This window comes from Diadema antillarum, unplaced genomic scaffold (genome assembly GCF_040938485.1).
Source record: "Diadema antillarum isolate AM-2024a unplaced genomic scaffold, OU_Dant_1.0 seq00001174_RagTag, whole genome shotgun sequence".
NCBI lineage: Eukaryota > Metazoa > Echinodermata > Echinoidea > Diadematoida > Diadematidae > Diadema > Diadema antillarum.
The window spans coordinates 166638-186974 of record NW_027271977.1 but is presented as its reverse complement, the minus strand read 5'-3'; the positions used below and the strand labels follow the sequence as shown (position 1 = coordinate 186974).

General features: G+C 39.3%; 1 protein-coding gene across 1 annotated transcript; it reads left to right on the top strand.

Moving 5' to 3' along the window:
• Positions 1–8348: 8348 nt before the first annotated feature.
• LOC139744428 (uncharacterized) lies at positions 8349–11541 on the top strand. The gene is made up of 3 exons (XM_071654866.1): positions 8349–9983; positions 10315–10558; positions 11420–11541. Exons 1-3 carry the CDS (start codon positions 8349–8351, stop codon positions 11539–11541), a joined length of 2001 nt encoding a protein of 666 aa, XP_071510967.1.
• The last annotated feature ends 8796 nt before the right edge of the window (positions 11542–20337 follow it).

The following is a 20337-nucleotide window of genomic DNA, read 5'->3' as shown; positions in this document are numbered from 1 at the left end:
GTGTGTATGTGTATGTGTATGTGCATCTCTATGTGTATGTGTATGTGTATGTGCATCTCTATGTGTATGTGTATACATGTGAAAGCGTATACACTGTACTTCATGTAACCATCCGATTCGATTGAATGAAAACTGTATACTTTCAATGATTAGCTTGTACGGTACATGTATCGTTGTATTGTGTTATAAAGTCATATATAATTAATGTATTGTAGTAATGTAACGTAAGTGAGGGGACTACAATCTACAAGTTCGCTTTTTAGCAGCCCCTCAATTTCCATTTCCATGATATTCTTTTAAGAACCAAAATGTATTATTATGTTCCAATATATGTATATGTCAAAGTGTATTACCTGTGTTTGATTGGAAATGAAAATAAGAGCTTTTCCAGAAAATGCTAAAAAAAAGAAGAAGATATGATCAACAGTCATTTAAACGGCTCTTCATTAAATGGCAGAACACAGTACATTGTTATACAGCTTCAATATACGATAGATTATAAACATTCCAAACAGAGAAGAAAACAACAAGAAAAAAGCACACACAATAGCCAGGGGTAAGGAAAATCATGAACTCAATAAAATATTTTTTTTTTTCTTAAGCGTTAACTGTATACACCACTCTACAAACACTAAATAAAATGTATTTTAGCCTAAGACTGCTACAGCATGCAACAATACGATAATTATTTCATGTAGTTAGATATATTGGTTAGACTGTATGGAGTATAGTGAATTATAACGAGCTTTAAAGACTGACATGTAATACAATTACAGAACTATCTATTTACCTACCCAATAATCCAAACCTACCTTGTTTCAAATTGCTATATAAGGATAAAGTAATGTTTGATCTTATTATCTCAAACAATATAATTTGGTCATAAACATGAAATACAAATACATTTGATTCATCACTGAATAATGTAACAGACAGTAAATTCGCCGAATATTGAAGATCAATCAACCTTCGGAAAAAAAAATCAATTTGATAGAATCAGATAGGTACGAACGGGGGTTCCCATGCACCCTCCGATCACATTTTTTTTTTTCCAACCTACTTGTTTTTGTCACTCCGGCCTAAGAGTGTTGATTATCTTTTCTTTTCTTTTTTTTTGCAAGTAAAAATCGAGTCCCATGGGGGTCATTGGCGGCTATCTTGTTGGCTTGGATTTTCAATGAAATCACTAATTTCCATAACTTTTGAACGAACTACACAACACACAGGGACAAATAAAACATCTCTTCAGGGTGAATGCGGCATGAGGAATCGAATGAGAAAGTCATTTACAGTATCAAAGTAAGTTTGACATAAGAAAATTCAAAAAAAAAATTGTGTCATATACACTGGAAAGTACCCAAAGAGTCCTATACTTATAATATACACACACATCTCAAAAGTGACTAACACTCTGTCTTCAGATCATAGTTCAAATATATACATGTATGGTGTGTTGTACCGAAAGACATAAAACAAAGTTTGAAGAAAAATTAATTTCAGCATGCTGACATCTCACTCGATGAAATGAATGAAGAAGGTGAGCACGATTGTAATTTATATGCAAATACCCCCAAAATAAAAGGTCAAAAGAGGTAAAAAATGATATTAACGTAATTTCGATCACTACATTTGAAAGTGACTAATGAACAAAAACGTTCTCAAATTTTACATTTCTCGGCAAAACTGAACATTTTGACATTTCCCGGCGAGACGTTTTTACATTTCTCGGTGGTCTTACAAATCTCGGCATTTTTACAAATGAAGAGTTTATTTGCAAAAGGGGCTAGATCCACTTTTGGTACTTTGGAGAAAAACTTGCTTGTTTGTGAGAATTTATACACAAGTGTATGGAAAATCTAAACCTAGTTTTGCGATAATTTCTATTTAAACGATTGCCTGGAGTTGAAATTTTCAGTGTAACTAACGCAAATAGAATTCTGTGCGGTGATGCTAATAACTAAATTTTCATCAACATTGGATCTAGCCCCTTTTGCAACTAAGCTCTTCAAATACAGCCCTAGTATATGCCTCACGAAAACTCACAGTAGATCAATATTGTACAACCGATACACAGGCACATGCATATGCATATGCAACCAGAAAGGTTAAAGTATGTACACGCCGTAGCAGCTGCAAGTATACGACAGATTGATTTTGTCAAAACACTTATACTAGTCTATATAATACAGTATCCAAGTTAGCAGATTGAGGTCAAAAGACGATTTAATTTGGTCCTAACTGGTCAACCTGGTCGCATGTCTTATAATGACCAGAAAATGATTTAACGTCTTTTTGAAACGTATTCATTATGTCGGGTTAGGGACCTCCTTATGACGCAAACTTTAGGTAAGTTTTCCGACGTATTTATTACCTTATATTCGTGACGTATTAATGACTTAAAATTTACCTCAATTTTGCGAGGTATTTCTTCACGAGATATCAACGACGTATTAATGTCGTAAATTCTATGTTGCCATGTAACGTAATCACGTCATATCAAGACGTATTAATGACGTCAAATTTACTTTGCTTTGTGACGAATTCACGACGTTACATTAGCGAGGTACTAAAGACGTAAAATGTAAGTCAGTTTTGCGACGTATAATTATGTCATATTCACGACGCACAACTGACGTAAAATTTTGCAACGTTTGCTTTGCAACGTATTTATCACGTCATATTACCGGCGTAATGATAACGTGAATATAGTAAATTACGTGGTTTTGCGACGTATTTATGACGTCATATTAGCGACTGATTTATAACGTAAAGGTTATGTCATTTTTGCGACGTAGGCTACTGATGACTTCATAATAATGATTACCGCATTATAGAATTAAAATTCAAGTCAGTTTGCAACATATTTATGACGTTGAATAACAGCGTATAAATGACTTCAAATTTACGTTCCTTTTGACGTGTTTATCACGTCATATTAGCGTCGTATTCCCTGATACTAGGTACACATCAGAATGACATAAATTTCACTTCATCCCTGTCATCAGAAAGACGTCATAAAATATCTGCAACTTCTTGTATTTTTGCTTCCCCGAAATGGAAGACGTAAAAACAACGTTGTACTTATAACACCACAAACACCAGGGCCTCTTTGTATGCCGTATTTATTACGCAATTAAGCACGGAAAATAAACACCATGTAGACGTCTGTAATTGACGTCGAAATTTCGTATTTTTACTGAAATGGAAGACATCTACAGTCATATTTGTAAAGTATTTCCTGACGTCTGGGTGGTTATACAAAGACGTCATAAAGACGTGTAGCCTACCTTACAATGTTAGAGAGGAAATCTCACGTCAAAAAAAAAGTCTTTGGTATCACTATCTACATGCGACTTTCATCTGAAGAACAAAATATCATCCACGCAATTTCTTCACATTACAAGTTATACGATCTCACACGATGTAAATGAATGCTTACCTCTGACATTGTGTATCACCCTGCAGGGGCGGATCCAGGAATTCCGTAAAGTGAGGGGAGAGGGGTGGGAGACGCAAACAATATTTCTGGTGCTACTTCCGGGTTCCATCTCATTTTTTTTTATTTCTTTTGTTTTAACAACAAATAAAGAAGAACGCGCGCCCTCTGGATCCGCCATTGCCCTGTGATAACACGGGTGTTATTGTCGGTGTCAATCTATAATTATGGGGATATTTCTTCGTAACTAAATGATATGTAGAGCCTAAACGACTATTATTGGTATAATCTATATTTGTTTCTCGGGTGATGAAGAATCTAGCAAGCATATTACAGGTGGCTATTTCTTATGTTCTGATGTATCTTATTTGCTTCTCTCGCTCTTTTTGCTCTCTTCCTTTATATCCCTTTCCTTCCTTTCATAGTTTTCGGTACTAGGTTGTTTGTAAACAAGACCAACATATTTCATCAAGGGACCTATTCAAGCTATGCTTTTCTAGGTCCCCCGTATTTCATGTCTTATATTCAATCGATTGTAAAATGTTATTTGTGTCTGAGATGTAGAACAATAAAATTAAATCAAAAATCTAATCAAATCTAAAGAGACATGTGAACTTTTTTTTTTATCCGACAGCCCACTCCTCGCAGGAACGATTTTCACATATGCCGAAGGAAATATGTATAATCTATCTGAAGTGCAAAATGCTATCTCACCACTCTCAAACTCTTGCAGACAGCAATATCTATATCCAGACGGGGAGATCCAACCATCTCCGTGGAAATATGTGTTCTCAAATATGTAATCAGTAATGACATTGTGCAAGTACTCCAAATCACTCGTGTATCGATCGATACTGACGAGACCTACTTCCTCCTTCACCCAGGCTACAATGACCGAATCATCTCGACACACAGCTGGGTAGGCTTTCATACCGTCCTTCATAATGGCTTTCTCCTCATCTACCTCAGGGTCAAACTTATATACGAACGATCGCCTCCCTGACAGTAACATGCTGCACGATGATTGAAAGGAGTGCAACTCCAAGGGTTCGCATTGACGAGTAATTTTTATGTACCTGGTTGATGCACAACCTCGTGGCACAAACTGCAGTACATGGCCTGCATGGTCTGTATAGTCATGCGTATCATAACCCACGTAGACATTGTCATCTCTATCCACAGCGAGGCCACCGAGCTGACCTCTACCATCATCATAAAACGCCGTCCAGAACGTGACGTCGAGCTCCTCCCAATGTGGAGTGTAGAGTGATATATCGCCACTTGTATGACGTACTACACTTCGACCATCAGACAGGAATCCAATGTTATGGACATTGACATCCTTCAGCACGGTCTGCTGTAACTTGCCATCAGAAGAGTAGAGATGGATTCCACCATGTGACGATCCCACCGCCATCATACCGCCTGGTGTACGAGTCATACAATAATCACGATGATAGTCTCTTTTGCTGTACCAAGGGAGCTTTACGTCTGCTTTGAAACCCCACGTGTGACCTAGCAGCTTGCCAAAACGAATTTCACTGGCCTTCACGTGTTCGCTGAAAATAATACCCGTAGCTCGGTCTGTCACACCTCTCAGTGATTGGTCGTCAAGATCATGTCGTCCCAGAATGCTCTCCAAGTTCTCGCACAGCGTGTCGTGTGCTAACAAAGCGTCTTTCTCGAGCGGTACCTTCATCCCTTTAGTGACTACCTCTTCCATTACGTTCATGTGACGGATTGTTCGGTGGCTCTCTATATCCATGTCATACAATTCCTTTTCGAATTTTTCAGACAACCGTTTCACTTGACCTTTCAGTGCTTCTTTTCTGAGTGACAATAGTTGCATGTATTTGTCATAGGTCTTGTCGATTTTATCATTGAGCCCTCGCAAAATGTATGTTATTCTATTCCTTTGTGTCTCTATGAACTCAAGGTGGTTTTCCACAGTTGCTTTCTTTGATTTCACTCTTTCTCTCAACTCCTCGATATTTCTGAAAATTTTCTCCTCATGGACGGCTGCATCTTCTAGCTGATGACCAGCTTGCAAATGGTCCAACACTCCGCAAGTACAACAAATGTACTCCCGACATCCGGTACAGAAACAGTCTTCATCATATTTAGGGTGTCTCTTACACTTTCGTCGTCTCTTCAGCGGAACTTTTCCCGAGAGTACTTCGCTCATGGGCACTACTTTGTGGTTAGAGACCAGTTTCCAGTTACAGTGGCCTTTCTCACACGATTCACACATGTATTTCCCGCAGTCCTGACAGTAGGACACAGCTGGCGATTTTTCGTCCATCTCACAAACTGTGCATGTTTGATTCTTGGTTTTCACTTCATCCACGAGAGAACTCAGTGGTTCGTTTGTTTGTAACTTACCCACACCTCCACTGGTTAAGGGCGTTCCTTTCCTGCACACAGGGCACGTAAGGTTTTGTTGGTCGAGCTGAATTTGAAAGATACGTTCCAAACAGTCTTTGCAGAAAGTGTGTGAACATGCCAGTGACTGAGGTTGGTTGAAAAGTGACAGACAGATAGGGCACTCCAGATTCTGGCTGATGATTTCATGAAACGTTGCCATGGTGTCTGTCTGTCGAACAAAGAAAGAGAACCACAAGGCGACATTGACATAAATCTGTATTGGCAGAAATATTATCTTAGAAGAAGCACATTAGAGGTAAATGTGTATCAAGTATTAGCAGATTTATGACGCAAGAAAAGAAAAATCGAATGACATAGTGAGACACAAGGTGATAATCATGCGTCAGTGAATACCGCCTATGATATTTGCTAGTATTGTTTTATTTCCATGTACAACATCACCAATTTCCCATGTGAACGAGATCGCAACATTCCTGTTGAGTGTACAGGTAGATGTGTAGATGTGTAAAGTTGCTTAAATATCGTGTTACTGACACCGAGAAATAAATCTAATAACAATAAAAAGTAAAGCATCATTAAGCACTCGTAAATATAAGCCACGCTGGTCTAGAAGAATCAATTTCTAATCACGCTTGGTGATCATTTGAATTGTAAAACTATATATGTGACGGGGATAATTATATCACGCGTGTGTGAACAACATGTCATGTGCTTACCAAGTATACTGTACTTCCTGGTTGAATTTTGTTGATTTATATGGAGCTCCGATGTACATTAATCATGCATGCAATCACAAACTATTGCATGTTCAGATTGTAGGTAGGTGCGGACGCATATTATTCAATACGGTCTTACTTTTTAGACTCAAACCGAGAATTGGTAGTTAGTCAAATGAAAGAGAGCTGCATTACGAAGCACTCACAAATGGCGGGATGATTTATCAGAGGAAGTCTGTACTCACCGTGACCTTTTCCCGGCGACCCTTTGATGTATTCATAGTAGTGGGTTTTCCCACAACTCAAATACTACCTCCTCTCTAAATGAAAGGAACAGCACATGATATGTGAATGTTACTTTGTGTAGCAGGTGTTCTTGCGTGATTGAGCTTAGAGGAGAATTTGCTCAAAAGAGAAACATAAAAATAAAAGTAGTGATATAAAATGAGGAGTTAACTAATTAAAACTGTGATATAAACATTATTATCAATAGTGAAAACAAAAAGAATGAAAGCGCTTCCTCTTCAGAAGAAAGAGAATCTGGGTGCCTCATGTTCGTTTGTTTTATAGAGCGTAGATTACACATTTTTCACGGTGTAGTCAAAACAATGTAATACAAACAGCTGTAGACGCAATCTAGACAGAACCAGAGACAATCATTGGTTGGACGAACACTTTCTGGCGCAGCACAAAGTTGGAAACACACAAAAATATCACAATGCTGTCTGAACATTTAGTTCCTTGCATTTGATAATGCGACTGAAATGAATAGTGATGGAAATGAATGAACTATAGAATCGATTAAATTGAAAAGTGAGTAGAGAAATTAAGAGTTAATGGTGGGTAAAAAAACAAAACAAAAAAAAAAACTTCAATGAAGCCAGCATAATATAACATGAGTATAAAAAGGCAAAATTAATAAACGAATAGATGAATGAATGAATGAATGAATGAATACATATATATACAAATAAAAGTGGAATCAAGCTAAAATGCATGATGTGATTAACCCCACTGGAATTAGTTGACTATTACAAAGTCACATTATATATGGATACGAAAGAGGTTGGATATCGTTTTCACTTCATTCCTTAGCATGACTATTATACTTCCGGGAACAATGTAACTGGTTTATGGCGATTCGTTTATGTAGAGGAGATTGTCAGCCTTTGTCTGGTAAGTTCGTAGTATGGTGAGAACGCCAGTATATTGAATCGCGTAACCTCTGATCCTAACCGATGAATCTTGAGAATGATTTACCAATGAGGGGGGATACATCACCATTTAGTATTCAACGGTCGGACCAAGTTTCTCAATGGCGTATGGTCGATGGTAAGACATTGTAAAGACGCCGCCCTCTCTCGGCCATGGGATGCGACAGTGCTGAGAAGATTTCTGGAATAATTATGTCTGGTGCATTTAAGTTGAGGACTAAAACAGAACTTTCACTCTGTTTGGATAGAGGGTCATTTTACATGACATGTTCAACAGATGCAGCGATCAATATAGCAATGTTTTAAAGCTTTTAGTAGATGGTTGATATGCCTACTGGATCAAACACATAATGTGCTTGGCATTGAGTTTCCCTACATGAGCCATTTTGTGTTGAGCTCACTGGTCATTGCTGCCTGTCTACAAGCATGACTTATTCAAGTTCAGTCAGCCACGACAACAAAGGACGCATATCTTAGTTGCCCTTTCATGCCCCAAGGTAACAAATGGAGACGGGAGCTACCACAAGTATTGTTCTCATTGTTCTCACTGCCTTGGCCTTGACGCTGCCTTCTTCAGAATTGGACACTGAATTCAAAATGGCTGTTACTGCACAGGACAGTATACGACTTATTTACGATAGAGATTTTCTTCTACACCTGAATCCTCATAGCAGAGAGGTTGACATACTCATGCAGGCCCCTGTTAATCTTCTCTTGAAATCAAAACACAGTGCTGGTCATCAGAGAAGATGCAGGAAGCATCGTGGCAAGCGTGGTGGAAGGCGAAAACAGAGACAGATTCGTGTACACACGGCATCGAATCTCACCGATAGGATTTGGCGCTATGAGGTACGTAATGACAATGGCAGAAATCTGAGTAACATTGTGAATGTACCTCAGGAACATGATTGTAAACTGAATGTTCAATTATGGAACTGCAATTCGGTGAGGAACAAGACTAACTTCCTGCTTGAACATGTTATTGATAGCAATGTGGATATCATGTTCCTTACGGAAACCTGGTTGCTTAGTGTTGATCCGGTTGTCATTGATGAGTGCACACCAGCGGGTTATACATTCTTAAATGTGGCCCGTGGTAGGAATGACCCTCTTGGTGGGATAGCAGTCATCTACAAAACTGCATTGAACTTGTCCACTGCAAACATCAACATCCTGTCTTCCCACGACACCTTTGAACTTGCTGCTGTTGCCAACCCCTCACGGTCAATATGTTATGTTGTCATCTACAGACCCCCACCCTCCATGAGGAATGGTTTTAAGACACAGGAGTTTCTTCAGGGGTTTGAGGAACTTGTTTGTGAGCTGACTACGTATTCCTGGAAGCTTCTTATCTTGGGTGATTTCAACATGCACGAAGATACCCCTCGTAAGCCGGATGTAGCATATTTTTTGGAAATCATTGAGGAAGCAGGTCTGCAGCAGCATGTCACTACTGCAACACACAAATTAGGCCACACTCTTGATCTCGTAATCTCCAGGCTGGATGAGTCACCTGTGGTCGACTGTCGAGCTTGTGATAAACTGTACTCGGATCATTTCATCATTAGCTGTACTGTTGATGCAGCTAAACCTAAGCAACATGATGCAACATCGCATTGCAGAAACTTTCGAAACTTAGACAAGGGTTCCTTCATCACGGACATCAATGAAGCGTTTCATGACTTTCCTTTCGACGGTGATGTTGATGATCAGACTGCATTCTACCACAGTACCATTCTGGATGTGCTCAACAAACATTGTCCGTCCACCAAGCGTGTTCATCGTTTTTGCCGTCATCCACCTTGGTATACGAATGAAATTCACCAAGCGAGACGCTCACGGCGAAAACTCGAAAGGCGCTGGAGAAAGTTACAAACACCAGAGAGCCGCCATCAGTACCTAACTCAGATTCATGCCGTCTGTCGTCTCATTCACAAGGAGAAATCAAAGTATTACAGAGAAAAGTTGAAAAGTGCAGATGTGAAGAACGTGTTTCGTGTCCTGAACACACTCTTGAATAGGTCACCAGCAATCCTACCTGCAGACATGCCATCTACATGTACATCATTGCCTGACAGATTTGCCACATTCTTTGTAAAGAAAGTGGAAAAGATCAGAGAAAATCTCCAACTTAGGAACGAGGAATCGCATACTGACGTCTGTTCAAGTGGATCGATTGTGGATACATCTGGAGCCGAGCTGGCAGATTTTGATGCCATCACGGCCCAGGAGGTGTACAAATTAATTCACTCTGCGCCTAATAGGCCCTAAGTCATGTTTGCTAGACCCACTGCCTACGTGGCTGCTGAAGGAGACCATCAACACTTTTCTCCCCTTCATTACGTCAATTGTTGACACATCACTCAGTAGTGGTGTCTTCCCATCGTCGTTGAAGGAAGCTGTGGTGACTCCTCAGATCAAGAAACCAAACCTAAATCGTGATAACTTGAAAAACTACAGACCAGTCTCCAATCTCTCATTTCTTTCAAAGATAATTGAGAAAGCTGCTTTGTCTCAAGTCTCCAACTACCTGGATACGAATGATCTATATGTTGCGAACCAGTCAGCTTACCGACGTTGGCATAGTACTGAGACTGCTCTCTTGAAGGTACAAGACGACATCCTCAGAGCACTGGACAACAAGCTCGTTACCTTCATCGTCTTCTTAGACCTGTCTGCCGCATTTGACTGTGTTGACCATGATATTATGCTGGCTCGCTTAACGAGCAACTTTGGCATCTCCGGGAGTGTGAAAGCTTGGTTCACCTCTTACCTCTCCGACCGCAGCTTCAGGTTGAAGGTTACAGGTGAGCTTTCGGAACCAATGTCTCTTGCTTTCGGAGTTCCTCAAGGTTCCGTACTAGGCCCGCAACTTTTCAGTCTATATACTCAACCCATGGCTGACATCATCAATCACCATGAGGGCATACAGCATCATAGCTATGCTGACGACGTGCAACTCTACACCTCTGCAGACCCGAAGGACAGTTAGGCAATTGAACTTGCTCTCACCACATTATCTGCATGTGTCAGGGACCTACAGCTGGGGATGGAGGGTAATCTGTTGAAACTGAATTGTGACAAAACTGAATTCCTTGCTGTCGCTAATCCGCGGTTCCATCCCTTGATATCTGATGTCACCCTGACTGTTGGTAATGTCGTCATTCATCCATCAAGTTCAGATAGAAGCCTGGGTGTCGAAATTGACTCCTCCATGAAGCTGAATCACCACGTTTCTTCTCTAAGCAGTTCGCTTCATTTTCATCTCTCAAATATTGCACGTATCAGGCCTTTCCTCGATCAGAAAGCTTGTGAGCATGCTGTGAGAGCTCTCGTTACCTCAAGAATAGACTACGCAAACTCCATGCTGTCAGGTACTTCTTCAAGTAATGTCCAGCGCCTTCAACGTGCTCAAAACAGTGCTGCAAAGCTGGTTTTTCTAGCCAAGAAGCGTGACCATGCCTCTCCTCTTCTTCAGCAATTACACTGGCTCCCTGTGCAAAAGCGAATCATCTACAAAATCCTGTCAATCACGTACAAATGCCTTCAGAATTGTGCTCCATCTTACCTCATGAGTCTACTTTCACGTCACCGATCTGAAAGACATGGAATGCGGTCAGGCCAAGACCCAACCCGGCTGTCTGTCCCTATGACTCTTACTCGGACAGGATACAGATCCTTCTCAGCAGCTGCCCAACGCCTGTGGAATCAGCTCCCTCAAAGTATCAGGGAATCACCATCTCTGTCAGTTTTCCAGAAGTCGTGGAAGACTTTCCTTTTCAAGAACTGATTGATTCATTATGTACTTTTTTTTCTTTCTCTCCTTGTTTGTTGTATTTTTTTCTATCTTTCTTTTCTCCTACCTCCCGAGTGAAAGATGGATTTGTGAAGCGCTGTGATACATATGTACTATTTGTAAGAGCGCTATAGAAATACTAATATTGTATTGCTAATTGAATTTGTGCATATTAATCGATCATTCTGCTTGAACAAGTTTGAGGGGAAAGACTTATTAATATTTAAGTAAACACCAACAACGCTTTCACACAGAGAGAAGCACACACCATCACCCACAGACACAGACACAGACACACACACACACACACACAACACAAACACATACAAATACTGACGACACTGGATGATATCGTATACTACATAGTATAGACATATCCCTGAATTGTCTACTACATACATGTTGACTACTGGCCTTAGTGGGTGGGAGTAAGTGTCTATGCTTCATGTGATTCTCTGCGACAATGTTCAGAGATGAAAGGTCACACACTTTAAGAGCTTCATCGTACACAGTGTACAGTTTAATTCCTCCTCAGATGATCCGACGTGTCCTCTTTTGCACCAACTCAATTTTGTCATCTTGCGCTTCTGTTAATGTAGTATGCCAAACAGTAACTGGACATGCATACTCAAGAACTGGTGTGAAAGAGCAACAGAATACTGTCACCATGTCCTCAATGGAGGTTCTACACTTCTTCACAATACAGATAGTGTATGATTTTTAGATGCTTTGGACACAGTGTTCTCAACATGCATGTCCCACTTCAAATCATTTTGGAATGCAAATTCCGAACAATTTCCTGTTGAGAAATTACTTTTAGTGGTACATCATTAAAAGTGACAATTTTAAAGGGGGTCCATATTTCTATTAAGAAAACACACACTCATCAAATTGCATTTAGCAGATTTAGGAAGAACATTATTTCTCTGTGCCCATTCAGAGAGATTGTCAAGAGCGTTCTGAAGGGTTGGGGAGCTGATTTCTTTTAACAACTTCTACCACCGTTAAGTCATCTCTATATTTCTATTTGTTTTCATCGGCTCATATTCACTGAGAGCATCATTGACTAGAATAAAAAACAAACAAAATTGGGCCCAGTTTTGTGTCTTGCAGTAAACCACAACATGTTGATAAAGGAGGCGAGGTGTGTTTCCTGCGTTATTTGTAATTTCCTTGCAAAAGGGCCAATGTCCGCATTGCATCTTTCCTCTATCCTGATTGGCTACACCTAAGCCATCTTTGGCTTTACTGACCAATCAGAAATCAACACACAGCCAGCTCAACAGAATGCTCTGTGTGAAGATGTGTTACGAAATTACTAAATAGATATCAACCATATCACCATGGTGGTGGTGATTATGATGATGATGATGAATGAAAAAAGATGGTGATGTGAAAAAGACAAAGTAAACACTATTACCCCTATAGTTCCCTGTCCTTAGGTTTGTGCATAATATATTGTGCAAAATTGAGTCATTGGCACATGCTCTTCTGAAGGGTTAAGAAGCACACACCTGTAACGTATTTTGGTAGAGATTGCCGCTATGTATGGTAAGCCTGATTTCTGTAAATACGGACAGGGTGATAAACACCGATAAGTTTATTGCATTGAACCATTTCACTAAGACATAAAAGGCTACTGAAGCTCAAATTATAAATTGATTTCAACTTGTTGCTCTACACAAATTTTCCGGTAGCCAACTTTCAGTTACATTTTTAGTTATATTTCATTTATCCACTTGTACAAATATACAGAAATACACACAAATACACAATGAAAATGACAAAATCAGAGACTTCTAATCTTACTCGTAAAATAATATAAATATACAGGTACACAAAACGAGAGCAACTTATTTCAACGTACAAGCGTGGAGGAGACCGTCATCAATAAACAGTGTGTTTGACTGGGATGACGGCCTTTGGATAACATGATACATGATGAAAAATCGAAGTTTTAATTGGAGCTGAAGGAGGAACAACAGAAAAACGAAATCACTTTAGCCTATAATTTTGCATGTGCAGTGGATGGACTACGTTACGTTAAACAAAGGACTATAACGAGACGAATATACGAATGACAGTCGATTGTATACATGGAATAGAGAGAAGGGAGAATTATCAGTTGTTGAACAATTAGCTATCTCTTAATCGTATACAGAAAGAATTGAGTATCTGAATATAAGAATGACCCAAGTCCATGGAAGACAATTTCGAGTAAACTTTTAAAAAAAAAACTTTTTTATTTTTCATTTTGTCCAATAATATTCAATTTAACTGGGATGGCAGGGCAGCATTGTATATACAAATCAGAACATATATTATTATGACAGTCAGCATTTACTTTAATTGTGGAAAGGCCATTTTGTGTGATGGACTTGGGTCGTTCTTTGAATCATATGCATGATATTCTGCTATAGAGATGAAAGAAGGATGAGAGAGGGCGCTATAATAATGGATGTAACAATGACCCATGTCCTTCATTCTTACATTCATATAAGATTTCACTCGTTCATTTCAGGCACTTCCGGGGGTAATTAGGATTTATCATTTATACACAAGATGAGTCCATGCATAAGCTACAATTTCCCATGTCAAACTCAATTTGGCCAAATATTGGACTTGGGTCGTTCTTATATTCAGGTCTTCAATTACCTATAGGAACTTTACATTATTGACCAGTCGAGCTTCATTACTAATATGAACAACAACAGTGAAGATATTACTGAAATGTACAGTATTATAGATTAAGGAGTGGGATTACTGTTCAAATGATACTTTTTTTTTCTTTAAATAATCTTTTTAAGATGATTTAAAACTGCGAAGAGAAATACTGCCTCTAAGATCCTCAGACAATGAGTTCGAAACAGCTGGTCCGTAATGTCTTAAAGATTTTTGTGCCTTATATAATGAGTTTGACATTTTTCAAATGATGATCAGCTGCATGACAAGGAGGATATTGGTGAATGTTGTAGTTTGAGATAAATGCATGTTTACACGTTTTAGGGAGATGGTCAAAGGAGCATTTCTTAATGTATATGAACATTGCTGTTAACCATAATATGATTGTGTATGTCAGTGATTTTAAGAGTCTTGAAATCATGGAACAGTGATTCAGTGGTGAGAACCCTTGATAATTATTCGTACTGCACCTTTCTGTAAAAGCAAAAGGGCATTGATTTTGGAAGAAACACAGGTCCCCCAAAGAATATCATAGTAATTTATGTGAGATGATGTAAATGCTTTATAAAGAATTAACAGTAATTTTTTATTAGTAATAATACCAAAAAGACAACTCAGAAAGTAAATTATACTCTCAGAGTTTCAGGAGAATCCCCATATTTCTTGATTATTGTTTAGTGGATGTTTTGTATGTGATAAGACTGTTGTAGATGAACATCGATGGTTATTTCAAGAAACGTGGTAACAAAAGATTTTGTTCAAGTTTATGTGAATCAAAATATTTTGTATTGCTGTATGATATTACTAAACGTAATGTAATTTGTTTTCCCAATATCAAGATACAGCTTAATTTTGATACTTTAGGCCTATTTAATCCTTAATCGATTATCATAATCAATGTTTGTAAGAAAATGCTCGTATCATCTGCAAACAAAATGAGATTAAAGATAATATGGAGTTTTGGTACCTTTATAAAGTTTCCCTGAGATTGCCTTGTCTTAGTTTGTGTTTCAGGTTAAAGTACCTTTCATATAACTAACACTGTGAGACTTACTCGCCCCAAAGTGCTCTCATGTCTTAGTAATCATGCAATAATGGTTTCGGATATTATCGACGCTGTACAACGTCGATAAATACTAACGGCTCGTTCGAATCTTTATATAGCTCCCTCAACGATCATTCTGCGTGTAACTCGTGAGAACCGGATCGCCAGCACAGAACTTGTGTAGAGTTCTGTGACCGCCAGTTATCCGGGCAGCGCCGCAGCGCTGACACTCCTCTGTAGCTGTGTGTGCGATGCGGTAATGCGTGCATTCATGCGAGTGGTATGTACAGTGCCGACATGACAATGCGTGATCACAGATTATTGTACATTCATGAGGCGAGGATGTACGACTTGTGTACGAGTACTACCAGTCTAGTAGTATATGGTACACGAAGACGGGTTTGACATAGAGCAGCCATTGTCATTGCAGGAGGGAAACAAAAACAAATACGAAGACCATGAACAGTGGTCAATCCTGCCGGAGGAAAAAAAAAGACGAGTATAGCTGCGGCAACTTTGTGGCGATCAGATATGCATCAGTATACTTTGTATACTGGGCGTTGCGTTTTACTCACCACTGGCACCGGCCACCCTGGTTAGAGGCTCGTTATGCAGCGAAGCACGGATTATACCAGGGAGGTGAGACAACATACATACAGATTGTACGCGCACACAACTTGACAACACTGCGGTGGTGAGACGAGACTTGCTGTGCTGCCAAATAAGACAGTAGGTCCTACATGATATAATGTAGTTAGATATTTTTAAGATATAATATAATAATTGTCTGAATTCATCTGTTGGTAAACTCGCGTGATTTTAGAGGCTTCACTACAGTGCTAGACTATCACGCGGACTTGTTATCTTGTAAGCAGCCTTAGCATGCCCTGTTCAGCAGTCGATCGTTTTACCAGGGAGGTGGTTTACCGGGGAGACGGGAACTCCCTATTCATTCACGTAATACAGGAAGGAAGACGATCACCTCGGCTAGCTCCCAGCCCGACCAGATGCATGCATGAATGCAATACCCGCTCGCGCTGGTTTACGTTTGGAACAGCAACACACACACACGCACACACTCACATACACACACAGTACACACACACACACATACACCAGGGAGTGTTCCAGTCCACCTGTCTTGACACGGGTACAGAAATAGATCGACCGTTTATTGACCTTGAGTCGGGTCAGACTCACAAAAAAAAGAAGAAGAAACCACGCCAAAGATGCAGAGTGATCAGATTGCAGGGAGAGGGAGATGGAGAGAGAGAGAGAGGAAAAGACACATTTTTCACAAACCTGCCTCGTTTTGAAGCAATCGTGGAGAACAGTTGCCAGAAGCTCCATGATGCAGACGCAGTCGAGGATGGAATAGAGCCCATCCCATACTCGCGACTATAGGACTGACAGAGTTTGGATCCTGAACAAGTCACAACAGCGTCAGCATAAACGAGTTGTTTTTTTGTTTTGTTTGTTTGTTTGTTTGTTTGGGGTTTTTTTTTCATATCCAAAGTCGGTCAGTCATAGTCGTGAGTCGTATTCCAATAGTGTGCGGCGGGCTTAGGATAGCCTCTTTGGCCTTTAGTTCGGCCTGCACTAATTTATTCATTTATTTATTTATTCATTTTTTTTTTTTTGGTATTTCAAAGTTACGTTGGTGTTTTCATTATGCAGATGGTGCATTATAGTAGGCCTATGATAAGTGGGCTATTGGCCCCAAAACATCGATTTTAGACTGAAAATAATCCGATGTTACGTGGTTTGTTTTTTATTTTTATTTTTACAAACAGATTACATTCAGATTGACAGTGTAAATCATTAATCGATTGATTTTCAAGGAAAATGGACTTACCGGATTTTTTTTTTTCTTTCGAACACGCTTTTCTTCCTTCAGAGAAACACAGAACCTCCACATTCAACTCCAAAGGGAAGAAAATCAAGCTGCGCATACCGAGGTTGAGGTAGTAAATCCAAGTTTCAGAGGAATATCGCAAGATCTTGTGGGTGGTATACTAGTACTGTAGTAAGCTTCAGTTTGATTGTAGTTATGAACTACCTATTTACGACGCCAGGGTAGCCACGGGTATGAGCATGTAGCTCTAATATTGTGCGACACAACAGAAGCCTGCAACATTGTGTGCGACATCCTCGAGAATTGGCGACATGCATGTTCTAACTATATAAGTGTTATCAAATTTGTGAAAAACACGTGTAAAACTTGTGGGACGACAAACTCATATGTTGGCTGAACTCTATTTTATTTTTATTTATTTTTTGTAAAGAATATTTTATTCTCCATCAATGATATTTCGTTTATGCATCGAAACAAGGTACTCCATCATCTCTTTATTGTTTTAGGGGGTTTCGTGTTGACAAAGTGGAGTATTTGGCTGCAAAAATTGCGGTGAGCTACCTGTAGGTGTATGGCTGGGGCGTTTCCACGTGTTTATAGAGCATAGTGAAAATTCAAGGGAAAAAAAACCCCTATTTTATACAACCCAAACGAATTGAAACAGAACGCGCAGTGGTACGGGGAAAAGACACTGCGTGCGAACATCTTCTTTTCAAAAAAAAAAAAAAAAAAAAAAAAGAAGACGTAAAGAGCAAAATCCCACGATAGCATTGGGGGGGGGGGGGGGTAAACCACAAATCCGCGCGGTGGCGCATTCCTGATGAGGTCATGAACAGTCTGGGGCCTGCGGGAATGAAAAGGATGTTTCGAAGCGAGCTCAAGTCGAAGACTCCGGGGAAGACCACTGGCAAGATTGCAAACGTTACCTGATTCTACATTTCTTTCATCAATCAATTGGCGTAAATAATGTTATTTTTTCTATTTTCTTTCCTGAATTATATTCCACTGCCCTATAAAAAGGGGGAAGATTCTCTATTATTCTTTCTTTTCTGACGGTGACTCAGAGGTGTTTGATTATAAAAAAGGGAAAATCATGTTACTGTTCGTCACTCTGCAAGTTCGTTGTTCTGAAAGATAGTTAATCCAAAAATGAAAGAAAATTATTCGCATCTCGAAGGTTATATTATTCCAAAATGAAAGAGAGAGAGACAGACAGACAGACACTTTCGTTATTTTTATGGTTCCTTGATTCGAACACGGGTGTTCGTTCATCCTGAAACGAAATAAATTTCATACCACGTATAGGACCTAATTCGTTTTCAGAATAAAAATTTTCGGATTATAACGAACGCCTTCATATTCGGAGTAACAAATGGATCTGGAACAGGAATTTGGGGACCCGGACTGACGAACCTTATACATGTGTACTTATCCCCCAAAGTAATGGATACGGTTCAAAAAAATTAACGATGTCAAAAAGGGAGATAAAAGTTTCCCGCCAATTCCCCCTTCCGTCAATACTAAGGCTCCTACTTCGGAAGTATAGGCCTGTCCCTCGTTGCTCGATAAAGAAAAAGAAAAAGAAATGAACGTCAAAATAAACAAGAACAGAATAAACGCATGTTCGCCTATCGTGGGGCATCTATGCAATACTGTTACCTTGGATAATGATATCCTCACCCTCACCATCGTGTAATTCCTATATAAGAAAGCAATTTATATAATTTTTTGCACTGGATGTTATGAAAATGTATGTGATCTGGTATCCCGACATAATGTTAATGATTATGTTATATGAAGAGGGCTGTGGGTGGGTGGTATTCGAATACTGTTTTGTATAATTATGATTTCGTTTCGTGTAGCTTTAATATATGTGCCTATAATAAGAGTTTCATTTTAAATGGAGTTTCAGTCAATTTAATAATTCATGTCAAATTGGATTCCTCGGAAGACCATCACGACCATGAATGCCGAGTTGCGAGCAGGGCAATCAATCCGTTTACCTTTGGTTATATAATACCATGTTATTATAGTTGAAATGTATCATTGTTACCTTGGGACTTTACGGTGAATCATTTATTAACAGACAATCAAATATCTCCCACTGCCGAAGGGGAAACATATCAAACTAAGAATGACATTCATTTTTGCTTTTAAGATTTCCCTTCCCTTCTGACAATTATTTTCTGAAACATCCACCAGTGCCGGATGTAGAATGTTTATTCCGAAGGTGATTATCCGACAATGAAGTACAAAGGCTTGATACTCCGATGAATTAGAATCACAAGCTTACGCAATGCTATTTGACGAAGAACACTCTTCGGATATGTTGACGATTAGTGCCCTGTGGGTTGTCATACAGCCATGTAATTGGCTTAAACATTATAAACCAAAAAAATCGTAGCATAATGTATACTAGGCCTTCTAAATAACCAATAAAACATTTGAACGAATTAATAATTGCCTATAAATAATCGGCAGCACCCCTCAAGTATTTCAAGAAACAATTATATGTCTTGTGCAAAACAATTCCTGCATATTTTTTTAATGTGGCAAGATATAATGCGAACATGAGAATGTGAGTTATATGTTGATAGAACAATTTCAATATTGAGCTGAGTTCAGCAGATGTCATAAAATATCTTCGGATCTCGTTCATGAGGACATGCCAGCAGAATTTGTGTAAATGAAATGCAGCCATTTCCACTGGAACTAATGGTAGATCATTGTTATTGCCGTATCCTTGGAGTAAAACGTCGCCGGGGCGCGGGGCAATTCAGTGTGGTATATTCGAAGGAAACATCGCCGGAGCAAGTGTCGGTGGTTCAGTCGTCGGCGGAGCAATCATTGTCGACGGAGCAGATGTCGTTGGGGTGATGTTGCGGAGCACATTCTCGCGGAGCGAATTAATGTCAGTGGAGCATAAAGACTGACCTCTCTTTGATACATACGTATACTCATGGACACAAAAGAAACATTAGACAATGGCATAATGGGTATAGTGGTCGGACATTTCCATCGCCTTGATGTTACCATTTTGCAAAGAATCTGAAAATTTTAGTAACATACATTAACCAAAATTAATGTCATACCGTACATTTCTGGATGCTGAAAATATTTAGAAGCTGACCTATTTCACTCAGCGTGACAAAGGTGAAAAGTTTACGTTTTCTCTGTTGTTCCGGATTAAAGAAAAACAAAATAACGT

Excerpts from the sequence above, each read along its gene's own strand:
- LOC139744428 (XM_071654866.1), top strand. The coding sequence starts at position 8,349 with ATGGCTGTTACTGCACAGGACAGTATACGACTTATTTACGATAGAGAT. Across the intron at positions 9,984-10,314 it reads ATGCCATCACGGCCCAGGAG|TCAGCTTACCGACGTTGGCA; the intron begins GTGTACAAATTA and ends GTTGCGAACCAG. Across the intron at positions 10,559-11,419 it reads CTTCAGGTTGAAGGTTACAG|GATACAGATCCTTCTCAGCA; the intron begins GTGAGCTTTCGG and ends TTACTCGGACAG.